This window comes from Cimex lectularius, unplaced genomic scaffold (genome assembly GCF_000648675.2).
Source record: "Cimex lectularius strain Harlan isolate CLEC.00 unplaced genomic scaffold, Clec_2.1 scaffold19, whole genome shotgun sequence".
NCBI lineage: Eukaryota > Metazoa > Arthropoda > Insecta > Hemiptera > Cimicidae > Cimex > Cimex lectularius.
Window position 1 is genome coordinate 2,521,107 of NW_019392664.1, and position 24,446 is coordinate 2,545,552.

General features: G+C 36.6%; 1 protein-coding gene across 8 annotated transcripts in view; it reads right to left on the minus strand.

Moving 5' to 3' along the window:
• LOC106662247 (ephrin type-A receptor 4) overlaps positions 1–24,446 on the minus strand; it is a 397,805-nt gene that overhangs the window by 111,224 nt on the left and 262,135 nt on the right. For all 8 annotated transcript variants that reach the window (XM_014386173.2, XM_014386169.2, XM_014386170.2 and 5 more), the window contains one exon: positions 12,741–12,820. In XM_014386173.2, coding sequence (XP_014241659.1) covers positions 12,741–12,820 — 80 coding nt within the window. The remainder of the gene's footprint in view (positions 1–12,740; positions 12,821–24,446) is intronic.

A 24,446-nucleotide genomic window follows, 5' to 3' on the forward strand; every position in this document is an offset into this window, starting at 1 on the left:
CTAACAAAACCCAAGGAAAAGAAAACAGATACACAGCCCAGAGGAGGATCTGCAAGACTGTATGTAGGATATGGACCTATTGGGATGACAAAACCAAAAACAGAATTCTTCATCTCAGAATGGACCAAAAAAGACAAAAGGTGAAATGGATAAACTCTACAGGCGCTAGCATTAAACTTATGCTAAAGCAAACCTCACTAATACTAGCAAACTAGCTGCAATTGAAGAGGGCTAATCTCAGAAGAATGACAGGACTATATACCGGTCACTGGAACTGAGAAAGCATGTACATATGGACGTTTTGATTCTCAAGATGAGAGCTGACGCACCTCCACATACGACAGAATGGTGTTACTGCCGCAGTATTGGTGTAGAGGCAGCTCAGCCCCGTAGGGCCAAGACAACCGCAAAGGGCTACCTAAGCCGAAATACATCAGCCCGGACTCCCGTGCACTCCCTAGATAGAGAAGGCCACACTATCTCCCAGAGTATTGGGGCTTCTCTAGCGTCGAAAATACTGGATCCGCTGCGGCCGCGGTTTTGTTTAAAGTGGAATTGCTAACCCACTAGAGGAGTACCGCCTACTGTAATAGCCTCCAATCGAACTCAGCCTACACCTACGTGCAAAGCATCGAGTAGGAGCAACCGATTCACCTCCCGTTCCCATCCGCCACTACTCACGCATTCGAGGGACTTTTCAGCATAATCATAGCATCTTCAACGCTTATACGCTGCCGGCCGATCCGCCGTATCACGTGAGGCCAGGTGTATAACGGTGGTCATACGCAAGTTTCGTGCGCAGGTCACAGGTTGAAGACAGCCTCTTTCCTAAAGGCTGCCTCCCATTCCCAGCAGAGACTTCACCACGTACCTAGTGTAACAGGAGCTGAATTTTGGAACATTTCTGTTACCCCGTAGTAAAGATGGTTATGCACCCTCCCCCGTCTAAGCAGACCCTGGGAGTACCTATTCTGGTACCCTAACCCTCGTGTGCCTCTGATAAGGCACCCGCCGCCCATGCCGACCCGAGGCCGACACGAGTACAGCTTGTGCTTTAGGGAGGTTGCCACGCCCTCTGGGATACACCTTTATCTTGCGCCCAGGAGGAAGAGACATTCCGTTCCCGAGAACGCATCGTCAACAAGACAAGAGGACCTTTAGCGTCCGCACCTGGCCTATTCAGCCTTATCGGACGTTTTGATTCTCAAGATGAGAGCTGACGCACCTCACATACGACGGAATAGTGTTACCGCAGCATTGGTGTAGAGGCGCCTCAGCCCCTAAGGGCCAACACAACCTCGCTCTCCGCTTGTTCACTCCGAATGGTCGGATCCGCATTGTGCATCGGGTCGTATGCCGCACGCAAAGGGCTAACAGGCCGAAATACATCAGCCTGTTCTCCCGCGTACTCCCTAGATAGAGTAGGCTTCCCATAGCGTAGAAGGAGGAAGAGACAGCACCCCTATCACCTTCGAACACGAAGAACCTTCAATAGCCTGGGATAAAATGAAAAACGAAAAACCGGGAAAATGAATTGTAGCCACGACAGTCAATGACCCAGTACTAGATAAAAGAAGGATTGAGTCGATCGGCTAAGGAACTGGGAAAGTACAATAAAGCAGAAGGGTGCAGTGCTTGGTGAACAAAAACCTCCATTCCTAGTATCCATTCTTCATCATCATCATCAGATTGGAAAGGTATATCATTTAAAGATACATTTTCGTTTCTGGCTATCAAAATTAACTTATCGTTAAAAGATCTATTTTTAAATAATATAATTTTCAGTTATGTACTGCCTTTGTGTGCCTTTTTAACCCACCATTTGTGATTAAAATCACAATTGATTCAGCTAACTTGGATTTTTGAAGTTACACCTATGTTTCGTTAAAATTTTGAACAATGTAAATCGCACTGTGCACAGTGTTCCAGTTTTCAAACTAAATACGTTGTATTTTTTTTTAATTTTAATCACCTTTAAATCCTTTGCCACCTTCAATTTGGCACTTTACTAACTTTAATGTGTATGTGATATCTAATGTAAGGTAGAATTAGAAATCTATGTAGCTATAGGTACCCGCGGATTCCTAATTCTAGGTTTTTAGTGTTGTCTAAAGACAGTCGAAATATTTTTTTGAATTAAAAAAAAATCTTTCGATTTTTTCACATAATCATATATTTTATACTCCCACATCTGGGCGGATATCTTGAAGCCGCTTCGAAAACCTTATATTTTGAGTCAAAAGAAATCAGGGTCGTTTTATTTGTCAATTAAAGCAATTTGTTCCGAACTTGGAGTCATTACGGTTTTTAATGAGTGTCGAAGGAAAATGTATATAATTTATATAATTTAAGTATTTTTAATCTTTGCCTTTCTTTTCCATGAAAAACCGATGTGAGTTAGTAGTTATTTTTGTACGAAAAGTATTTATTATGTATGATTTTTTTACTGGAGATGTTTTTATTTTTCGTTTGGCATCGGATCGACGTAAGATTTCCGATACTTCCTCATTATGGAAATAAATATGTTGGTATTTTGTCGTGTGGGGTAATGGACGTGAAAGGTCTCCGGGGCCCTCCCACGCGAACAAACACAATGTTAAATGTGAACAACCTCCTTGGAACAATTGATCAACGGCCCGGCCCGCCTTGCCTCGCCGGGACCTGTATACAATGGGGATCATACGGTGACTTGTAATTATCTCGTGCATGTGAAGACAGGACATTTCGTGAATGCATAAGTAAAGGAGAAGGACGAAATTCGTATTCCGGCTCCATTCACAAATCCGGATTCATTGATGAAAATCATTTTGTACGATCAGTATCATGAGGTCATTGTCAATCAGCACGGTAACGTTGATTAATTATATTGTAGATGAAAGTCCAGCTCATTATGGCTAATATAACAGTTGGCAAAACTGCGTACAAAGTTCACTGGATCCTCCTATTAAGCACCAAACTTTAAACAACAAAAAAAGGACATCATTCATTTCATAACTCATCTTTTATCTCTCCAACATATCCTTTATCCCGAGAGCGTACACCCTCAGATGGAACCTTTCTTTCTCTCCTTCAAAAGAGTTTTTGTCCTTTTATTTTTCTGGAATGGTGATGGGGTTTACGTGAGTGGTCTGGGACAATGTTATCGCCGGTTGTTGTTTCACGGACACGGAGAGACGGCAATGAATATCAGTGACAAATAACCGTGCCCCCTTGATTCGGTGGCCCCTCGAGAGATAAAGTTACAACACTTGGAAGGCAACAGAAGGATTTTAAGGACTTTAAAAAAAGAGATAATCCTTTTCGATTATTTTTTTTTTAATTCATTTCGTGGGTGTTAAAAACAAAAGGCAATTTTTTTATTTGCAAAGGATTTGAAAGGACTTTCCATCAAAAAGAGAAAATCCTTTTGGATTATTTTTTTGTTGAAATTTTAATTAAATTCATTTCATTGGTGTTTAAAACGGAAGCCGATTTTTTTACTTGCAAAGGATTTTATTGGAGTTTCCAATAAAAATAGATAATCCTTTTTGATTATTTTTTCAGATTTTAGTTAAATATATGTCGTTGGTGTTTGAAACAAAAGGCATTTTTATTTGCAAAGGATTTTAAAGGACTCCAATAAAAAGAGATAATCTTTTTGATTATTTTTTTAAATTTTAATTAAATTCATTTCATTAGTGTTCAAAACAGAAGCAGATTTCTTTTATTTGCAAAGGATTTTAGAGGAGTTTTCAATAAAAATAGATAATCCTTTTATGATTTTTTTTAAATTTTAGTTAAATACATTTCATAAGTGTTTAAAACAAAAGGCAATTTTTTTATTTGCAAAGGATTTTAAAGGACTTTCCATCAAAAAGAGATAATCCTTTTGGATTTTTTTTTTGAAATTTTAGTTAAATTCATTTCATTGGTGTTTAAAACAAAAGGCATTTTTTTATTTGCAAAGATTTTTAAAGGACTTTACAATAAAAATAGATAATCCTTTCATGATTTTTTTTTGAAATTTTAGTTAAATACATTTCATAGGTGATAATAAAAACCCGATTTTTGTTATTTTCAATGGATTTTAGAGGAGTTTAAAAAAAATAGATAATCCTTTTTGATTAGTTTTTCAGGTTTTAGTTACATATATTTCATTGGTGTTTAAAACAAAAGGCATTTTTTCTTTGCAAAGGATTTTAAACGACTTTCCAATAAAAAGAGATAATCCTTTTTGATTATTATTTTTTAAATTTTAATTAAATATATTTCACTGGTGTATAAAACAAAAGGCATTTTTTATTTGCAAAGGATTTTAGAGGAGTTTCCAATAAAAATAAATAATCCTTTTTGATTATTTTTTGAAATTTTAATTAAATTCATTTCATTGGTGTTTTCAATTCATTTTCATTGGTTCAAAAACCGAAGCCGATTTTTCTATTTACAAATAATAGCACAACAAATAGAAAACTTTTTTTACAGCCATGAAATGATGATCTGTGTTGAAATAAAAATAATGTAATTTCATATCAGGAAGAAATACAAAAACTTGTAGAATCAAGTGTAAAGAAAGTTTTCATTATTGCAAACACCGCTCTGTGAAAAGTAAAAAGTGAAAACTATTTCATGCTTTAGCATTCCACATCAAGATAGCTTTATATCCAAACTTTTTTGTCCCACAGCAATTAAAACTAACTAACATTACGGTGCATTCAAACTTACAACAGCATGGCTGTGTAAAATACTTTGCAAGCCTTCATATAAGGACTCCGAAAAGTTTGTTACAATCAAACAATTGTGGGTTCAAGAATGCTGAAGCATACACCGTTAAGTGACAGAAGATAGACTTTTGGGGTTTTCCTGAAATGGTTTTAGAACTCTCACTACACTGTCTCTCAAAGCATCAAGATAAGAATTTTCCCATGCGAGGAAAAATGAAAGTTTTCATCCGACATTTAGGCTATGGTATACAATACTCTCAGATGTGCAGGGTTTGCAAATTATATCGTCTATTCTACATAGTTAATTATTATTTATACTGTGTGGATTTTAGTGACCGTTAATTGATGATTATTTATATAATTTATTCTGATTTTTAAGATTTTGAAGGTATTGTCAACTGTCTGAAAAATTTAAATCGCTTTGGAAAAAAATGCTAGCAGTAATAACCGCATGGAGAAAAAGAACGAAGGCCTGTAACGAAGGGTAATTCATTCCCGTTGGAAATAGTTGTCGCCGTCGTTTGATGGATATCAGGTGGCACGCCAACGGGTGTTCCATCACAGACTAACTACCGGCTCACGTCCTTTTTTGCCGGGCTTGCTACCGACAAATGCAAGGCGTAAATACGTGAAAAGGTTTCATTTAAAAGAGAGAAAATTGCCAAAGCTTTGTTTCTTGTCGTTGTAGCAGGCACTGTACTTACGAATTTACAACTTTTGAAGTAACAAGTCGTTTTAAAATTTGAACAGGACGAGCTCTCAGACATGGAAGAAGTACAAATCCCGGTATTTTCCTGTGCGTTTTGCCGCCCCCGGCTAGGAATGGATTACACGGAGAACACGTTTCATCTCCGCCTTTAAAAAACACGTGTCTCCGCCCCGGGGCGACGTGAAGCAAGGCGAAAGTTATCAGGTAACAGGACGACTGTAAGTAGGCGCATGAGAAGGGAAATCAATTTCGCCGACGAAGATTTGCTGCTCGCTGTTTCAAAAATTGCGTGTTGAAAATGAAGAAAGTTCCATTGGACAGACAACTGATTCGTTCTGAAGGTTGCGCGGCTTTTGCACGAAAATAACATTGTTTAGATAAACAATATTTGAGGGCAGGCTCTACAATTGAGAGTAAAAAAACTCACAGCATAATAATTCTGTAACGAAACACAAAAGAGACACACGCTCCACTTCATCCTAGAGAAAATATCATCGTTTAGGGTTCAAGTAATGAATTCAACGGACAAGATGTAGGAGTATTAAATTAGTACGTAATAAACAAAATTAAACTTGGGGTTCAAGAAGTATAAGGCTGTTGAATATACCATTGGACATGGGGTTCAACAATGTCGGGTTTCCAATACAGAGTGTAATGAAACTAAAATAGAAAGGAGTATTCAAAATACTTATTTAGATTTATAGAATAATTAAGAGTGTTTAAGTAGTAATTGGCAAAATTGAACTTGGGGTTCAAGAAATTTAGAAGTGTTCGATTAATCATTGAAATCATAGGACGTGGGGTTCACGAGATGTAGAAATATTTAATTAGTAATTAACCAAATTGAACGTGGGGTTCAAGAAATGTTGAAGTGTTCAATTAATCAATGAGATGATTGGGCGTGGGTTGCAAGAAATGTAGGAATAAATCATAAAATGTAGGGGTTAAGAAATGCAAGAGAATTAAATAAATCATTGAACCTCGAGTTACGAGATCAGGGAATATTTAGTAAATAATTGACAAAATTGACATGTGTTCAAGAAATTGAGGAGACTTCAATAAATCATTGGATTCATTGGACATGGGATTCACGAGATGAGGAATTATTTAATTAGTAACTGGCCAATTGAACGTGTATTCAAGAAATTTAGGATAATTCAATAAATCATTGAAATCACTGGACGTGGGGTTCAAGAAATGTTGGAGTGTTCTATGAATCATTGAACGTAGGGTTTAAGAAATGCAAATAAATTAAGTAAATTATTTGAACGTGGAACTCATGAGATGAAGGAGAATTTAATAAATAATTGACAAAATTGACTTGTGTTCAAAAAATTTAAGAGACTTCGATAAATCATTGGAATCATTGGACGTGGGATTCACGCGATGTAGAAATATTTAATTAGTAACTCCCCAAATTGAACGTGTATTAAAGAAATTTAGGATAATTCAATAAATCATTGAAATCATTGGTCGTGGGATTCACGAGATGTAGAAGTATTTAATTAGTAATTTATCAAATTGAACGTGGGGTTCAAGAAATTTAGGAGTGTTCAAATAAATCATTGAAATCGTCGGACGTGGGGTTCAAGAAATTCACGAGATGTAGAAGTATTTAATTAGTAATTCACCAAATTGAATGTGGGGTTCAAGAAATTTAGGAGACTTCGATAAATCATTGGAATCATTGGACGTGGGATTCACGAGATGTAGAATAATTTAAATAGTAATTCACAAAATTGACTTGTGTTCAAAAAATTGAGGAGATTTGTGGGGTTCAAGAAATTTAGGAGACTTCGATAAATCATTGGAATCATTGGACGTGGGATTCACGAGATGTAGAATAATTTAAATAGTAATTCACAAAATTGACTTGTGTTCAAAAAATTGAGGAGATTTAAATAATTCATTGTAATCATTGGACGTAGGATTCACGAGATGTAGAAGTATTTAATTAGTAATTGACAAAATTGACTTCTGTTCAAGAAATTTAGGAGAATACAATAAATCATTGAAATCCTTGGATGTGGGATTCACGAGATATAGAAGTATTAAATCAGTAATTGACAAAATTGACTTGTGTTCAAGAAATTTTGGAGACTTCAATAATTCATTGGAATCATTGGACGTGGGATTCACGAGATTTAATGATTCACCAAATTGAACTGGATTCCAGAAATATAGGAGTGTTAATAATTCATTGAAATCGTTGGACGTGGGATTCACAAGATGTAGAAGTATTAAATCAGTAATTGACAAAATTGACTTGTGTTCAAGAAATTTAGGAGAATTCAATAAATCATTGGACGTGGGATTCATGAGATTTAGTAATTGACCAAATTGAACCCGGATTCCAGAAATATAGGAGTGTTAATAAATCATTGAAATTGTTGGACGTGGGGTTCAAGAAATATTGGAGTTCCAATAAATCATTGACGTCATTGGATATGTGGTTCAAGTAATCTAGTAATACTGGATAAAAATTGGAGTAATGGTGCTAACAAATGTTTGAAAATGTAATAAAAACTGAAACAAATAAAAATGAGTGTTCAAAATACTTAACATCCTTTACACTCTTTATTTACTACTAACTAACAAAGATCGGCATATAATCAAATTTGAGAAAAAATACTAATAAAACTATGAACAGTTCAGGCAAAAACGGTTGAACATCCGTGTCGTCGCCACCAAATAAAACTGTTCAATTGTCTCGCCACTGCGAGATTTGGCTTAAGAACAGATGATACTACCAGGAATTTCGGCGTGGAAAAAGAGTTACGAGTACGATTTTATAATCGTAAATAGTCGAAGAGGACCGGCAAATTTCCCGGGAAGGCTTCGGTTAGGCCAAATGACTTTTTCACCTTGGGGAGAAAAGATATTAATGAGCCCGTTTTCATTAACATGCAAATACCATTCCCTCTCCGACCGCTACCGTCTGAAGCTGTCATTAAAAATTTTGTCCATTTTTTTCTGCACCATCATCCCTTTTTGCACATCAGATGATTTCTATTTAAATACCCTTTTAATTCATTTCATGGTCAATACAAAACTAATGTTTGTAAACTCGATGTAAGTACTAACACTAAGTACTAACTAAGTACTAAGTACGTGTTGTACTTAATTGTTCAGGCCTAGGAGTTTGAGTATAATCTTTGTAACAAACAGAGTAAACAAAGAGATTCTTCGTCGAACTTAGAACGCGAAAAAGTTCGATTTCTTAACACAATTTAAGACATGGGAAACTCTTCTAGCTGTTGATGTTGAGGCGGTCCTGATGTCGAACCGCCGCAGGCAATCATGACTGATCATCCCAGTGGATTTCTGTGACAGTCCTTGTGTTCGTCTTAGGAGAAAGGGGTTGTTTCCTGATTGGGTGTTTGATTGGTTTCGGTGAATGAGAAACAGTGCCGAAACACCACACCCAAGTGGCATAGGCAGACCAGAGAAAATAGACAAAAATATTTCAAATTATTAAATTAAATTTTAATTGAAATCTGATAATTATATTTTTTCAAGAATTTATTGTCATAAATAAATTTGTTCCCGCCTGGCAAATTTGTTGATAATGTTAAGTATCTTTAAACATCTTTAAAATACAAAAGGCGTAAATAGGAGTTGAAAGCCATGGTTGATGGATAAAGGGTCTCACGTTTTTTCTTCTTTTGCCCTGAGAGAACATTGTTTCTTAATTAAATAAATTCGACGAATGGAATTAGTACGGTAAATAATTGTTTTAATTATTTCTCTTGTGTTCATTAGGACCTATTAGGGAAGAGGGCCGGCGAGACTCTCCTTTAATTGTCCACCCATGTTCCTCTATTGTTATCGAATGAATTTTTTTTTTAATCCGGTGTTTTTCTTTACGCTTTTTTGGATTCGAACCACCAAATAAAAATGTAGGGAATTTCTTATCCCTAAAAGGGATTAATGACTGCAATAGTCACAAGAGTCGGTTCGCATCGTTAAAATTTACCTCAACATTTTTTTACCTCAATTTTATTGAAATTACATTTCTACCTCTTGAAGGAATGAGACGGTGGTATGGAAGTCGTAATTCATCCTGGCCAAATGTATGTACATTTGAAAAACGACTGAGCGTTTGAAAATTAGGCGTGATGTGGTTGTATAATTAAAAAAAAAAGAAAAAAAATGCTAGGGATCTGCACAGCAAAGAACAAGGTGTGGCCAACCTGCAGATTTTAAACAACTTTAAGGAAGAGTAGTGGCTATAATAAGAAATACCTGAAGATAACTGAAGCAGATAAGCGTATATGGTCGCATATAGGGAGACTTTTCATACGGAGGTTGAAATAATAACCTCAACTTGAGTGAACATATTTATTAGCGTGAACGTTATTGTACATTTGGGAGTGTTTGTCATAGAATATCAAGCCCCACAAACAAATCAAAGTAGTCCAGGTTATTTAGTATTATCTGTATTTCCAGTGCGATAGGGGTAGTCAATGGCGAAATATCAAAAACCTTAGTGACTATGAATTGCATGAATGTTTTTCGTGGTCAAATGTTTAGACTATCGTGTGACCCCAGACCTGTGAAACTAATTGGGTTAAGTTAGGATAGAGAATGCGTGATTATTAGTGTGTGTGAATGAATTTATTAGCGTGAAAGGAGGAATGGCGTCAAGGTGAAAATCGCCTTACGTCTCCCAACAGAAGATTCATACCGTACACAATGTAGAGGTAAAGGTAATCTCAGCTATATATCGAAAACTCTTCAGGTTAGTTTAGATTAGATAAGGTTGTATTTTCATTGACTTGGAATGTTTTGGTCACGTGTGGAAGGGTTAAACATCAATGATCTAGGGGGTAATAAAAAAAATTCGAGGTTGACAGCAGATGAGGGGCCAGCAAAAGCCCTAGCTGATCATCTCTGTCGATTCTAAACTCTTGTGTCCGGAAAGTATGGATTCTCGTAAATGTGTAGAGGTTAGTGACCGTTAATCGATAGTTATTCAGATATCGTGAGATGCGGTCGGGTGTGATGTAGGTTTCAGAAAAACATTTTCTTTATCGTGCCAACGTTTCGATCTTTTATTGAGATCATCTTCAGGGCCTGGGATTTACAAACAATGTTTACATTTAACAAATACATTTAGGATGTGGAAAAGTGAATTTATACAATGCAAAATATATTTTATATTTAAACAAAGTACACACAGAAGACAAACACTTTGAGTGAGTAGAAATACTTTGTTTAAATATAAAATATATTTTGCATTGTATAAATTCACTTTTCCACATCCTAAATGTATTTGTTAAATGTAAACATTGTTTTGTAAATCCCAGGCCCTGAAGATGATCTCAATAAAAGATCGAAACGTTGGCACGATAAAGAAAATGTTTTTCTGAAACCTACATCATACCCGACCGCATCTCACGATATATGAATAATAATTCTCGTAAATATTGTAAAAAATTGTAAGGGTTTTATTTTCAGGTGCCGATTTTGTTTTATATTATTGGAACACTTGTTCTCGCGGGAAATTATGAATCATCTGTTTTCAGGATCAACATCCTTCGTTAAATTTCAGTAGTTTTTGTGGACGTACAATGGAGAACCGAACAATCGTAAACGAAATGTCAGCCATGAGGTCAAGAGAGTATAGTAAAGTACAATAGTATTTTAATTATGGAAAACCCGATATTATTTTGAAGCTTTTAGCATATTTACCCTTTAATCTGTGATTAAAATTAATTGTTAGATGTGTATTCAAATTTTAAACATTTTCACAAGCTGAATTTACATTTTACACTGTTTACTATGTCCATTTTGAGCGCTCTCCATTAATATTCACCATGCGTCAAGACATTTAAAAAATTGTTTCAAAACCCAATATTTACGAATAGGTACATTAAACCCTCTCAGGGGTAATTCATTTCCTGGGTAATCGAAAATTGCAATTTTCTGGAATCCGCCCAATCGGACTGGATTTGATTTCATTGCCAATTAGGTGGACAATTACTGGGTTTCATATAAAAAATTAATGTATGATGTCCGGTCCAGTTAGACCAGTTTACAACAGATGCGCCGCTCCGCCCGTAAAAGCCATTAGTACAATTCTATGTAATTTAGCTGTCCTTGAAATTTACTACGCCGAGGTGATGTCAGGCATTTGTTGGGAATACTCCAGGCCCCCGGGGTTCACTGCATCTTGGAGAAAACGATCGTATTGCCTATCATTTAAAAATAATCAAAATACTTCTCAATTTGGTAAGATTATGAGTAAATCCGGGCCGGCGTAATGCACCCAAACCATAATAACAAAAGGAAGATGTAATCAGAAATAACTATGAAATCAACCTGCATGACTATAAAAAAAATAAATTAGAGATAGTGAAATTCAGAAATATCGAAAAAAAAATTATAACTAGTACATCCAAATTAATATTAAAATTTACATATAGAATAAAAAAAGCATAAAATTAGTACCCTACCCATTTAAAATATAAAGCATTAAACAAATGCCGAGCTGATCAGTTTAATAAACATTAAAAGGTAATGAAATTTAAAATTGATAATCCGTGGTTCCATTATAAAGTTGAGATACGTTATCAGACTTAAAACTAAAAATATTATAAAAATGCGTTATCAGGCATAACTAAAAATATTTTTTATATCACATTTAATGTCAAATCATAAAAAACGAGGCAAAATAGATTAGGTTGAACACAATTGACTTTAATATCTTTATTAACTGAAATTGGTGGCAGGGCAGTAGTGGAAAGGGTAAAATGAAAATATTGATTGAGGCTTGGAGTTGCATGGGCCGCCTACGTGTTTCGGCGGACCCGCAAGATCCCGAATGAGGATAAGTCCCTTATAATAATTACCCCCGATAACGTCCCTTAATATCTTAATCCGTCTGGAGCCCGATGGAAATCCGACTCGCCTAAAAGGCACAACGGAGAACCAGTCGTGTTATGGATGTCATTCCATTTGTTTATCTCGGATATTATTAACCCTCCCACGCCTCATACGTGGGGGATGGATTAGTGAGAAAACAGAAAAAACCCATAAACTGCAATTGGGAAGAAACGCGCCGGAGTCGTAAATCAAAAGGGAAAATTTATTATCGCTGGGGTTGGTTGTGTCCCGAAGATTTCGTGTACACAAAGCCGGCATGAAGGATATTTTAAGGAAGCTGTAAAATTAAGCCCATTACATGCATAAATTCACAAATGCGGCGGTACAGTTGAATAAAGAATAATTAATTTCCCAATGTAGGAATAACGTTACAAACAACAAAACAAATAGTTAAAATCAATCTTTGAAAAAGAAAACTGATTTTTCCAAAAAACATGACTTACCCCAGGTGTTGTGGACTGTGTTCCAAATGTGTACGTCGTCCATCCGAGAGAAGGCTCTCTTGAAGTGTCGAGAAGGACAACTGGAAAGAAACAAACATATAATTAAATAAATAATTAAATAAAGTGTATGTTTCTTAGTGACATGTTGTTTCATAATGTGTTCAAGTTGTAAGGATCGGTCAAGAATGAGGTAATTTAGAAAAAAACTTTTTCATTTTTTTTTTGCCGACGTTTCGACCTGTATTCGGGTCATCTTCAGGCCATAAAGTGTGGTGCTATTCTCGTGGAGTCATATTGGTTTTGTATTAAAGAGTTGTGCAAGCACCAATACAAACCGATATGACACCATAAAAATAGCACCGCACTTTATGCCCTGAAGATGACCTGAATAAAAGTCGAAACGACAAAAAATGAAAAATGTTTTTTTCTAAACAACCTCATTCTTGGCCGCTCCTCACGACTTCAATAAATTATTAAATAAAATTCAGCAAATTCTATACTTGCTTCTAAAAGTGGAAAATTAGACGAAACCTAGAAGGCAAATCGGCAAACTTCTAGAAAGGTTTTAACATTGGAAAATGGTTTATTGTTTGAAATGTTTTTTCAGTTTAAAAATACACCAGATGGTTTCGTACTGTGAAATCCATCCCATGTCTCAAAAGGCTATATTTTACAAATGGTGGATTAAGCCAGCAGGTAAAATTCTTATTTCTTATCAATAGAAGGAAAATATTTACAAATATTTACTTGTCTGTTGGAAATTGTAAATAAAAGGAGAGGTACTGAGGGAATTGATACAAGTACCTGTTGCTAAGATGCTATTGATTGTAAATAATACCAATTTTCATAATCTTCAATCCCAAAGATTATTTCGGATTGTCATATTAATCATAACGTGGCGTTTAGTTACCTGTGAAGATAATTAATGATTATTTGGAGATCGTGAGATGCGCGTAGGTTTTAGAAAAACATTTTCTTTAAGTGCGAACGTTTCGATCTTTATTGAGACCATCCTCAGAGCCTGGGATTTATAAACATTGTTCAAATTATACAAATACATGTAGGATGCGAAAAAGTGAATTTATACAATGCTATAAATTTTAGACTCAAAGTATTTGTACTCACTCAAAGTGTCATCAAATTAAAATTTCTAGAATCTTATAAATTCACTTTTTTCACATCCTACATGTATTTGTATAATTTAAACAATGTTTATAAATCCCAGGCCCTGAAGATGATCTCAATAAAGTTCGAAACGTTGGCACGATAGAGAAAAGGTTTTCTAAAACCTACGTCACACCGGACCGCATCTCACTATCTCAAAATAATTATTAATCATAATCATAACTTATTAAAAAGCTACTACAGATACAATAGTGGAGATACCCAAATCTTATCCCACCAACCATTGTTAACATTGCCAAAACACCAAAATCAATCTCAGGAATGTCGCTCTAAGTGTGTCAAAAAATGCTGATTTCAACTGATTTTTAGGAATAATTATAAGTTCTTGTTTGTAGGTCAACCATTTTTGAATTTCGTGGTCTAGATGAAAAGAGGTCGATCTTTTGTTAAATGTAGAATTTGAGTTTAACAAAAGAACGACTAGGTACTCTCTTCCCCTTGAACAAACAATGTTTTTTAAGAAAGGTGAGCATCCACACCTGCCTTTAAGTCCCCGAACCTGCTTCTTCTATCCCATTGGGTGAAATACGTTACAGAAACGAATCTTTTCCAATGAATAGAAAGAATTTGTTAAAGAAACAGAATTTTCTCAAACTAATCAAGTTTACAAATTTCGGATTTTTTGTACCCTCAGGTGATTAAAAAGAAATCCTGATATGAAGCATCGTTATCCCGATCTTCACCTACAGAAAAATAATGTGAGGGTCGCATTTTAATACTATGACTACATTAGAATAAATTTTATCCGATTGGCCCTTTCGTAGGGGCAATAGGGATCGGAAAGTTCGTAATTGCATTTTTTTAACACCACCGAAGTATGGGAAATTGGTCTATTTCCGGTCCCGGCCTAACGAGTTGATTAGCAGGATTCATAAATAATTCACCGGTTGAAAATCAGTAATATTAAAGCACGAGTGTCCGCGTGACGGATATCGATGACGTTATGCGTACCGATTCTGTTTGAGATTTTATTTAAAACTTAGCACATTAAACATTCAGAATAATATGGTAACTGTGCTAGAAATAGATCAAAGTTATTTTCTACGGTTTGGACCACAGTTAAAAAAAATACACAAATCATCCTATAAATATAACGAACCGCCTTAACGCCTTACGTTTCTCGGTATTTCTCCCGGTTGTATTGATTTTCCGAATCAACGTTCGTGTGTATGTTGGGGAGGACGCTCAAGATATTTGCCGAGAGACAAGTTGTAGTGACAAAGTTGAGTTAGAGTCAATAGAAGCCCCATTGGCGTTCCAAGCCCCTGCTCGAAAACTCCACCATTTAAATCTCGTCCCCCTTTTTGATTAAGTGAGCCTCCCTACTAACTAAACTTCGGTGATATCACATTGTTTCGAAGTAATTGTGTGATGAACATAGCTATTACGATACTTTGCCTATTTGTGAATTCAAGTGAATAAGTTATTCAAGTTTAAAAGTATGCGAATAATTAAATGTAAACAATACCGACACAGCACTGAAGATGGCGTCTGTGGGCCTCGCAGGATCAGACCCGGAGAAGAATGGTCATCACCCGATTAAGGATAGGCCAGGATAGACGCACAGAGATTTACTTCTGGGCCAAAGCGAGGTATGTGTCCGGCGTAGAGATAGGTTGCTCGATGTGTCCCAACTAATTGAAGGGTGCAATTCGTCGGTTCCAGACAGCGAGGAATATCGAGTACTCCATCATCATAATTGAATGAATTGTATGGAAATACTAGTGAATGTATTTAAGAATGAACGTGAGTACGAATGAGTTTGGAACTACATGTCTTGGGTGCTGAATTGACCTAGCTGTTGACAGCAACCCCCCCCCCCCGGAGCAGTGATGAGGCGAAGATGTGAATTGAGCCTTGGCTGCAATTGTCCCATTTTTCTGGATAAAGTCGTCCGTTATATTCCAGATTTTTTTTCCTTTCAAATATTCAATGTTTAAACAAAGAGGCAAATTCTTATTTTAATAACAAGGAAATATTCGTCTTCTCGACTGTGGTGCTTACTTGTGGCTCATTATATCAGCCACATGACAGCTACGTTTTACGTATAAAAAAAGACATAATTCATATCAAAATCTCGATTGCATCCAACGCACATATAAAAAGGATTACACTAAACCAAAAATATTCTATGCCACTTACTCTCGTCGCAGGAATGAACTACTCGTTTCACTTATATTTTAGACAAACGCAGATTTATGCCCAAGATGCCAAAACTATTGTTCAATACGATTTATCAAGTCAGAAACTATGATTATCAAATAATAATTTCAATCTATCAAGAAAGTGGAGATAAAAGGGAATATGAAATGTTAAATTAATTATTTAGCTGTTTAGTTTGGAATTCTAGCGTCATCGCGTTTATGTCTTTAAGCATTTTATCAATGATGAAATGATATCTTAGCGAAATATTCAAATATTTTAGGCTCTGCTTATTAATTTAACGTCTCAAAAGTCTAATCATAATTACGATTATATAAGCAGTTTATTCAAAAGATTTTCCAAACTGTACCCTTCATCCTCAGTGAATTCATGTGGAGTGCTAATTGGAAACTCATCGTAAAAACATAACATAGCAAAAGCAAAACAGATTTACTACAGAGCTTGTGACAATGGCAATTTTTCTAAGCTGAGCTTAAATATTTTGTGTATAATAAAATGGTTCCTAAGAAGTTTATGGATAATGAAAAAACTTGCGCAAGGAGAGCTTATACGTTAAAATAAAAGTAATTATTCAGGGAAGATAATGAATGGCTAAATGAAAAAGTTTTTCGGGCTGAATTTAGATGGTACTTAATATAGAAAAGTCTTTCAGCGTAGAGAAGGTCGTCAGTGTATAACGAAATGAAAAACTTATGCGGGCTGAATATAAATGGTACTTTATATAAAAAGCCGAGGAAGGTGGTGATTGGCGTAATTCAAAACTTCTGGATGAATTTAATAGAACGACACGAGAAAAAAGGTTTTTTTTTTCAGAAACCGTAAACTGTCTTGGTCGTCAGTCGTAAGTAAACGATTTTAAAGTTTTTCTGTTCAATCGTGGAACTTCTTTGGGTTAATTATTTTGTCACGTAAGGATTGTCTACTGCCGAGGGTCGTTTTGCAGGGTCGCGGAACGCCAGCGGAGCCGGCATCCCTTTCAACCGCTGCCGGCGCAGGAGTGCGTGGGCGTGTATTTGATATACAGATGTCAATATGTGCCCTAGGGGGCCCCTTTGTAACGGTAAACTGCTCGCTAATGAGCCCTTTAACTCAACCACTAGAGTTTACAACCTTCATTTCGATCTTCACGATTCCTCCCCGGTTGTATTATTAACCGTACGACCGTGTTTGCTTATTAGGACATAAATTATCTCGGCTCTTTTTTCTTTTCCCCCATTTCATTTATGGCTCTTCTATTCACTATTCACAATATTATACATTAAATTGTTTGTTTGTATTGTTTAATTTATTATCATTCGTATATATGGCAAATACAAACTTCCACTGCTCCTGATGGAGTTAACAATTGAACTACAGCTTTATGGACATTTCCAAAGCGATAGGCGGGATGGAGTGAGAGAGTGAGAAAGAAATAGAGAGAGTGTGGGAGAGAGTAAAAAGTAAAACACCTTTACAAGAAAAACATTCCAAAAATCAACAAACATCCAAAAATGTTATTTCAACCGAAGTGGAAATGAAAGATGAAAATGTGTATATGCGTATAATGTATTCTTGGAAAAATTAATTCATTGCAAGTTTTATTAGTCGTGTAGTTTAATTCCGCAACAAAGAATTACATTAACAGCCGCAAAGAAAAAAACAATAACGACAATAATTTTAGTTGTCGTAACTTTCCAGCTAATATTATTTTTCCGAACTCCTACAATTGTTGTCTACTGCTTTTTGTAGGTCAAATTGAATCAAAATGCTCAGTAAGTAAATAGTGTATTTTGACTAGTGTTTGGTAATATAAATTTCTACAACTCTACGTTTTATATTTCCAACAATTTTGAAGATATTTGACAGAGACTTTGTGTGTGTGCGTGTGTGAAAGAGAGAGAGAGAGAGAGAGAGAGAGAGAGAGAGAGAGAGAGAGAGAGAGAGAGAGAGAGAGAGAGAGAGAGACAGAGAGAGAGACAGAGACCGACAGAGAGAGAAAGAGATAGACAGACAGACAGAGTGGTAAAGAGAAGAGAATGGGAAAGAAAAGAGAGAGAGAGAGAGACAGACAAAGAGAGANGAAGAGAAAGAGAAAGAAAAGAGAGAGACCGACAGAGAGAGAGAGAGAGAGAGAGAGAGAGAGAGAGAGAGAGTGAGAATATAGATAGAAAGAGGAGAGTGAAAGAGTGGCAGAAAAAGATCCTATGTTAATAGAGAGTAAAAGATATGAGTTCGATGTGCCGACATGCCGCTGGATTCGAACCTGGCACCTTACAGTGAAGAGTAACATGGTAAATCAACGAACGCCCTAAACCACTGTGGTCACTAACACCTCATGAAATATCCTTTAAATTAGGAAAAATTAATCCAATCTATTATTTAATAATAACCGAATGACGTGACAAAGGAAAAATTAATTTAAAAAACTTTAAAATCCCTAACATAGAATATTACCGTTTAAAGAACAATCCATCAGTAAAGGTGGCGAAATACCAAAATGAATTTGACAAAACAAAACAGTGAAGAAGACCAAATAAGTATGATCGAAAACTACCAGCATATTCATAGCACATTAATTTAAATGCTTTGAAATAGTAGTGAATAGTAATTTTGCAATAAGACGTCTTGTTTAATGATACATCAACTGACAAAAAATAAATTAAACTGAGCAAAAATGAGTAGGGATATTTGTACTTTATTAGTTGTATAAAACAAAAGAGAAAATACAAACCAAAAACAAAAATTTGTTGATTTTTAATAACGGATTTACTTAAGAATAAATATATGAAAATTGCTCACTTTGTAGGCAAACACTCCATCTTCAAAACATCATCTTGAACCAGGAGTTCGCAATATTATTGTAAGAATGAGTCATCGAGGTCATCGGCAAGACCTCTATCGCAGAGGCAGTTTCACAGAGCGTGGTTTCCAGGGCTTTAGCCTGATTCCGAGAGAGTGGAAGTGCCAATAAGAGGCCTGGTGGCGGATCTCGGTGTATTACGACGCTAAAAGAGGACAAAAATATAGCCATTGCTGCAAGACGAAACCCTTCCTTTCTATTGTGCCAGCCAGATCCTAAATTAAGTACAAGATGTTTTGGTAAGGCCTTTATCAACACAAACCATTCGTAATCGTTTGTGGGAAGTTGGCCTGACATCGTATGCCCTTTTGAGACAAATGCAGCAAAACAGCCCACCACCAGAAACGAAGGAGAATATGGTGCAGTCTTTCCCGTATCTTCGGTCGTCCTAAAAAGGACAATGAGGATCTTTAACGTCCGCACCTAGCCTATTCGGCCTTATCGGACGATTTGATTCTCAAGATAAGAGCTGACGCACCTCCACATACGACAGAATGGTGTTACTGCCGCAGCATTAGTCCTGAGGAGGCTCAGCCCCGAGGGACCAAGACAGCCTCACTCCGCGCTTGCTCATTCCGAGTGGTCGGACCTGCATTAAGCATCAGCCCGTATGCTGCGCGCAAAGGGCTACCTAAGCCGAAATACATCAGCCCGGTCTCCCGCGCACTCCCTACATAAGAAGGCTATTCTATCTCCCAGAGTATATGGTGCAACGAGCGCCTAGAACAGAGGACACCAATTGGAATGGTGTTATGTTTACTGATGAGGCGCGTTTCTGTCTGTATATTGTTAGCAGGCGCCGAAAAGTCTACCGAGAACAGGGAATGCGTAATGCCCCAGGCTCACTTCAGTACAGTTTGGAGGCGGTGTAATGTCTGGGATGGGATTTACACTGGAGGATGAGCCGGACTCCACATTGTTGAAGGTAACCTCGCCGCAGTCCGTTATGTCCAAGGAATTATCGAGGAATACATCCCTCACGGATCTCATTGTCAAAGTTTTTCGATTTTTTGATGACAATGACAGACCTCATAGAAGATTTATCAATGTTTATAAACCATGTGGGATGGGTTGCAGAGAAGACTTTTCGATCACCATCCGCAGTTGACCTGCAATAACTGAGTACAGAGTTGCAACATCTACGGAGTGAAATTCCTTATGAAATTAGTGACAACTTTAATAAGAGTATGCGTAACCGATGTCAAGAGGTTTTAGCTAACAGAGGGCATTAATACACGGTATTAATTTAAAAAAAAATTTATTGGGTCCAATAAAACTTTTTCTCAAATCCTTTAATTACATTTTCCTTTAGTAAAAAATACAATAATTTCTAAGAAATTTTAATACAATTTATAATAAAAAAGAGAAATTAAATATTACAAAACTGTCAGTATCCCTATGCATTTTTAAGCAGTTTATAATGAGAAATGTTAAAAATATTAACGTTATTTCTCTTTGGAATGAACTTCAGTAGAATAAAAAAAACTTGATTACTAAAATATTGAATATATTTGAAAATATGTATAAATTCTGTATTACCCACGTGGTGAAATCCGGGAATCGCAGGCCACTTTGTCATCGATTTGTTGCCAGGGCCATCAACAAAAATATGTCTCAGGACGTTGTTTGCCCTTATCGTATTCCCTGGTCTACTTGTTCACTATCACCGCTTATCGATAGACAGAAATCACGCCAACCCCTCATCATCCATCGTCAATTCAGGGAAGGTCCAGCGATCCAAAGCGTTTGTAAACCCGGAAAGGGGGTCGGTGGCCTCGTGATAACCCAGCGTTATAAAAATGCGTATGGAGGATATTGTGCATGTAGCTTTCACCCTTATCCCATTTAAGGTGATTAAGATCTGAGCACTTTAGGGGTGCATCACGTTGATAATATAAGTCTCCCCTCCGTTTTCCCTCTTCATAATGGAAATCGTATGTTTACGAAAAAAGCCACACGTCCGCTCTTATTGCGTGCCGTTGTCGCACTTGAATATTAAGTTAAATGCCAATAAGATTACTTATTCCCCTGAGAGTAAGTTCAACAAAGGTATTATTAACCAAAAAAATACACAATGCACAGTACATATAGTGACATTGGTAAAATAAACAAAGAAATGAAGCTTCAGATGGAAGCTAGGTGCACGAGATCACTCCAGTAAAAGATCTTTTCAAATCAATTTTCCAGGGAGCTTATACTCCGGATCCAATAAATCGTGATTTCGGAAATATTACATTAAATTCACATAACTCAAAATCCACATGGTATTTTCACGTTCGATGGAAAATTAGCGGAGGGTTGAGCCGCAGGGTACCGTGTGCTCATTTAAATCTGCGCGCGCGTGTCGCTAGAATGTAGATGACGGTTTCCCTAATTGCTAACCGACCCAGCAGACGCGGTCAGCATAGGGAACGACTCGGCGAGATCAATATGCAGTCCGCACCGCCGATGCCGAACGTTCCTCATGGTTTTTTTTTTGGAATGTTCTGTGGCGGACCCAGTTAAGCCGTAATCCATATAAGAAACATTATTAGGCATTGCAGCCATTAAAAACATTTCAAATATTTGCGACTAATTTGAAGTTTGTCTTCATTTTATCTTCATCCTTCAACGCCCAGAGTTCTTCCATGTCACGCTTATGTTCGTCAACGGTACATTTTTCAATAAAGTACCGGTAAAATGATTTTACATCGCGGTGATTTAAAACGTTTTGTAGCTCGAAGAATTCCGTTATAACGCCAATAGAATATATAAGCCTATAATTTTAAAATTAAAGTCAAATATAATAAAATATCGAGTTACCCAATAATAAATTAAAAAGAGACTTATCCAAGGGGCTTTGTCGGGTGTTATTTTTTTATGAGTACGTATTTTTACTTTAATCACTAGCATTATCCTGTAATGAATTTAACATGTTGAAAAAGACATAAAACGACAATGGGATTTACAACCTTCGACGGTTATATTAGTGTAACGGTCGTAAATTATATATCCGGCATAATACACATACGACGTCGACCGTTGACCCCAAAAACTTTATATATATTTTTTTTTATCTTTCCAATGTTCGTTTTTTTTTTTTTAGAAAGAGTAAAAATTCGATCGGGGAGAATAGTCGGAGAGGGCACCAACTGGCTTTTGAACAAGCAATAAACTAAAACTCTTTAAGGGCTGAGCCCGGCTGGAAGAACACGCGAGAAGATGCCTCGAGGAGACTCACGAATTCAAAATAAGACTTATTAAATTTCTGTGAAGAGTTATGGCCAGATTCGGGTCCGGGGAGATTCGAGTAGGAGACCCTTGTGAGACATATCGTCTTCTATCACGCCACTTGTGCCGTTCCATTCGAAGTTTTACACTTCCTCGAGAGGAATGGATCCTTTTGGGCTTGGGAAGCTAACCCAAGCGTCATTCCATTCCCAAAGCCGGACGCACACCTGGATTCAAACGATTTAAGGAAATGGACAAAATTAGCTAGCAAACTTGATAAAAGTAATGTCTCACAGGTAGTCGAGACTATGTTCATGTTTTAACAACATTCCTTTTATGCATAACCTATAATTTAAGAAATCGCTAATAAATCAGTTCTTTTGAAGTAATGACGAATAATAAACCTACACATCGCTTAATTTTCACTTTTTAAACTTCTTATTTTTCACCCATTCCTACGATTAGATCAGTATCAGAAAAAACCTCATCCCACAACGAGCTGAGGAGAACACACCATTATCTAGGTCATTGGACAAGACTTTCACAATACTGACGATATGGGAAGATTTCCTTCATCATTCCTGCTTCTCCATACAGAAATGGTGGCTGTCTCTTGGGAAAGCACCTGATGGACCACCATGGATTCAAATTGGTTTTGGCAATGTATACTGTCGTATTTATAAGATATTGTCATGAAAATGAATGCGATGAGTGTTTCTTTCCAAGGGAAGAGTATTCAACTTCCGATGCTAATGGAAAAGTTCCCACCTTCATTTTCAAAAGAAAAATCCATTTTTATGTGGAATCTGTTGAGAAAGAAAAGGTATAGGGTGTTCCTGTGTTTTTTTAAGAAAACAAACTGACTTTGCGAACGGTTGATCGATGAACAATTTGAGCATTTTTGGAGATAGTCCTTTGGAAATCTACTTTCGAGTCTAATACCCACATTTTTGGATCCGTTGTAAAACAAAAAATTGCAACCTCTCCTTGAAAATGTAAAACGTGTTCTTCTTCCATTTGCTACAACTTACATATGCGAATTCGGATTTTCTATTATACAGCCGCCAGAACTAATTACCGAAGCTGTCTGGAGGCTGAATCCAAAATCCGTCTCCAGTTATCAAAAATGAAACCTAACATAACCAAATTTTCCAGCCTAAAAAACCTCACTCTTCCCATTAATTCGTTAATTATAAATCCTTGTATTTAGAGGTCTATAGACCAAATCCCTTTTTTCAATTAAATAATCTTTTTGCGTAAGGTTTTGGTTGAAATCAAAAAGTGTCACGAGCGGGATTCGAACCCATGACCTTCGTCTCGATACGCTCCTCTTCTAACCACTTCAGTTATCCTGACTTCGATCAACTCGGACACCAACTTCCCATCTCACCCCGCTTTTCTAACTGTCCCTCATTTTTGCCATTTTTCAAATGTCGTGTAATCTATTCGATTCTCGGCGACAAATGAAACGGCCACGGAGAGCTTTAGTGAAGACTATACTTCATTTTACATATTAAATCCATTAACGACAAAGCCCTTCGATGGAAACCTCAAATAGCCCAATTGTCTAATTCAGGAAGGAAAATACTAGGCCTGATGAGATTCCTCGCTAATTACAATTAGGGAGCGAATAGAGACATTCTTTTAATTCAGCATGTACTTAGGAGCAAAGTTTCGATATGGAGCAGCAGGTTACTCTTCAGCGCGAATATCAACTTTAAAACCTCTAGATAGAATTTATTATCAAGGTATCAGGATTGCAACAGGGGCGTTTAGAACAAGCCCTTTTTATAGTCTCTGCAATGATGCCGGTGTCCTTTAAATTTCGTGGTCCGATTGACTAAATAACGTCTTTCAATTAATTAATCTTTATGTAAGGTATTGGTTGTCAGTGGGAATGGCAAAAAGGAGAGAAAATTCGAAAAGTGGGGTTGAGATAGGATGTTGGTGTCAGAGAGATCGAAGTCACGATAGCTCAAGTGGTAGAGCAGCGGCGTATTTAGCCGAAGGTCGTGGGTTCGAATCCCGCTCGTGACACGGACTTTTTCACCTCAACCAATACCTTACATAAAGTTCAAGTTATATATATATACAGGGTGAATTGCTACTCGTGCTACAAACTTCTCCAGTAGATTCTTCACCCTAAAATGAACAAAAAAGTTCATATTGTCCATGGTCCGATTCTCAACCATTTCAGAGTAATTTCGCTTTTTATCGATTTTGAAAGATATCACGTCCTGGCGTCGGAAAATCGTGATATCTTTTAATCTAAACATTTCTCTGAAAATCTAATAGCACCGTTGAAATTC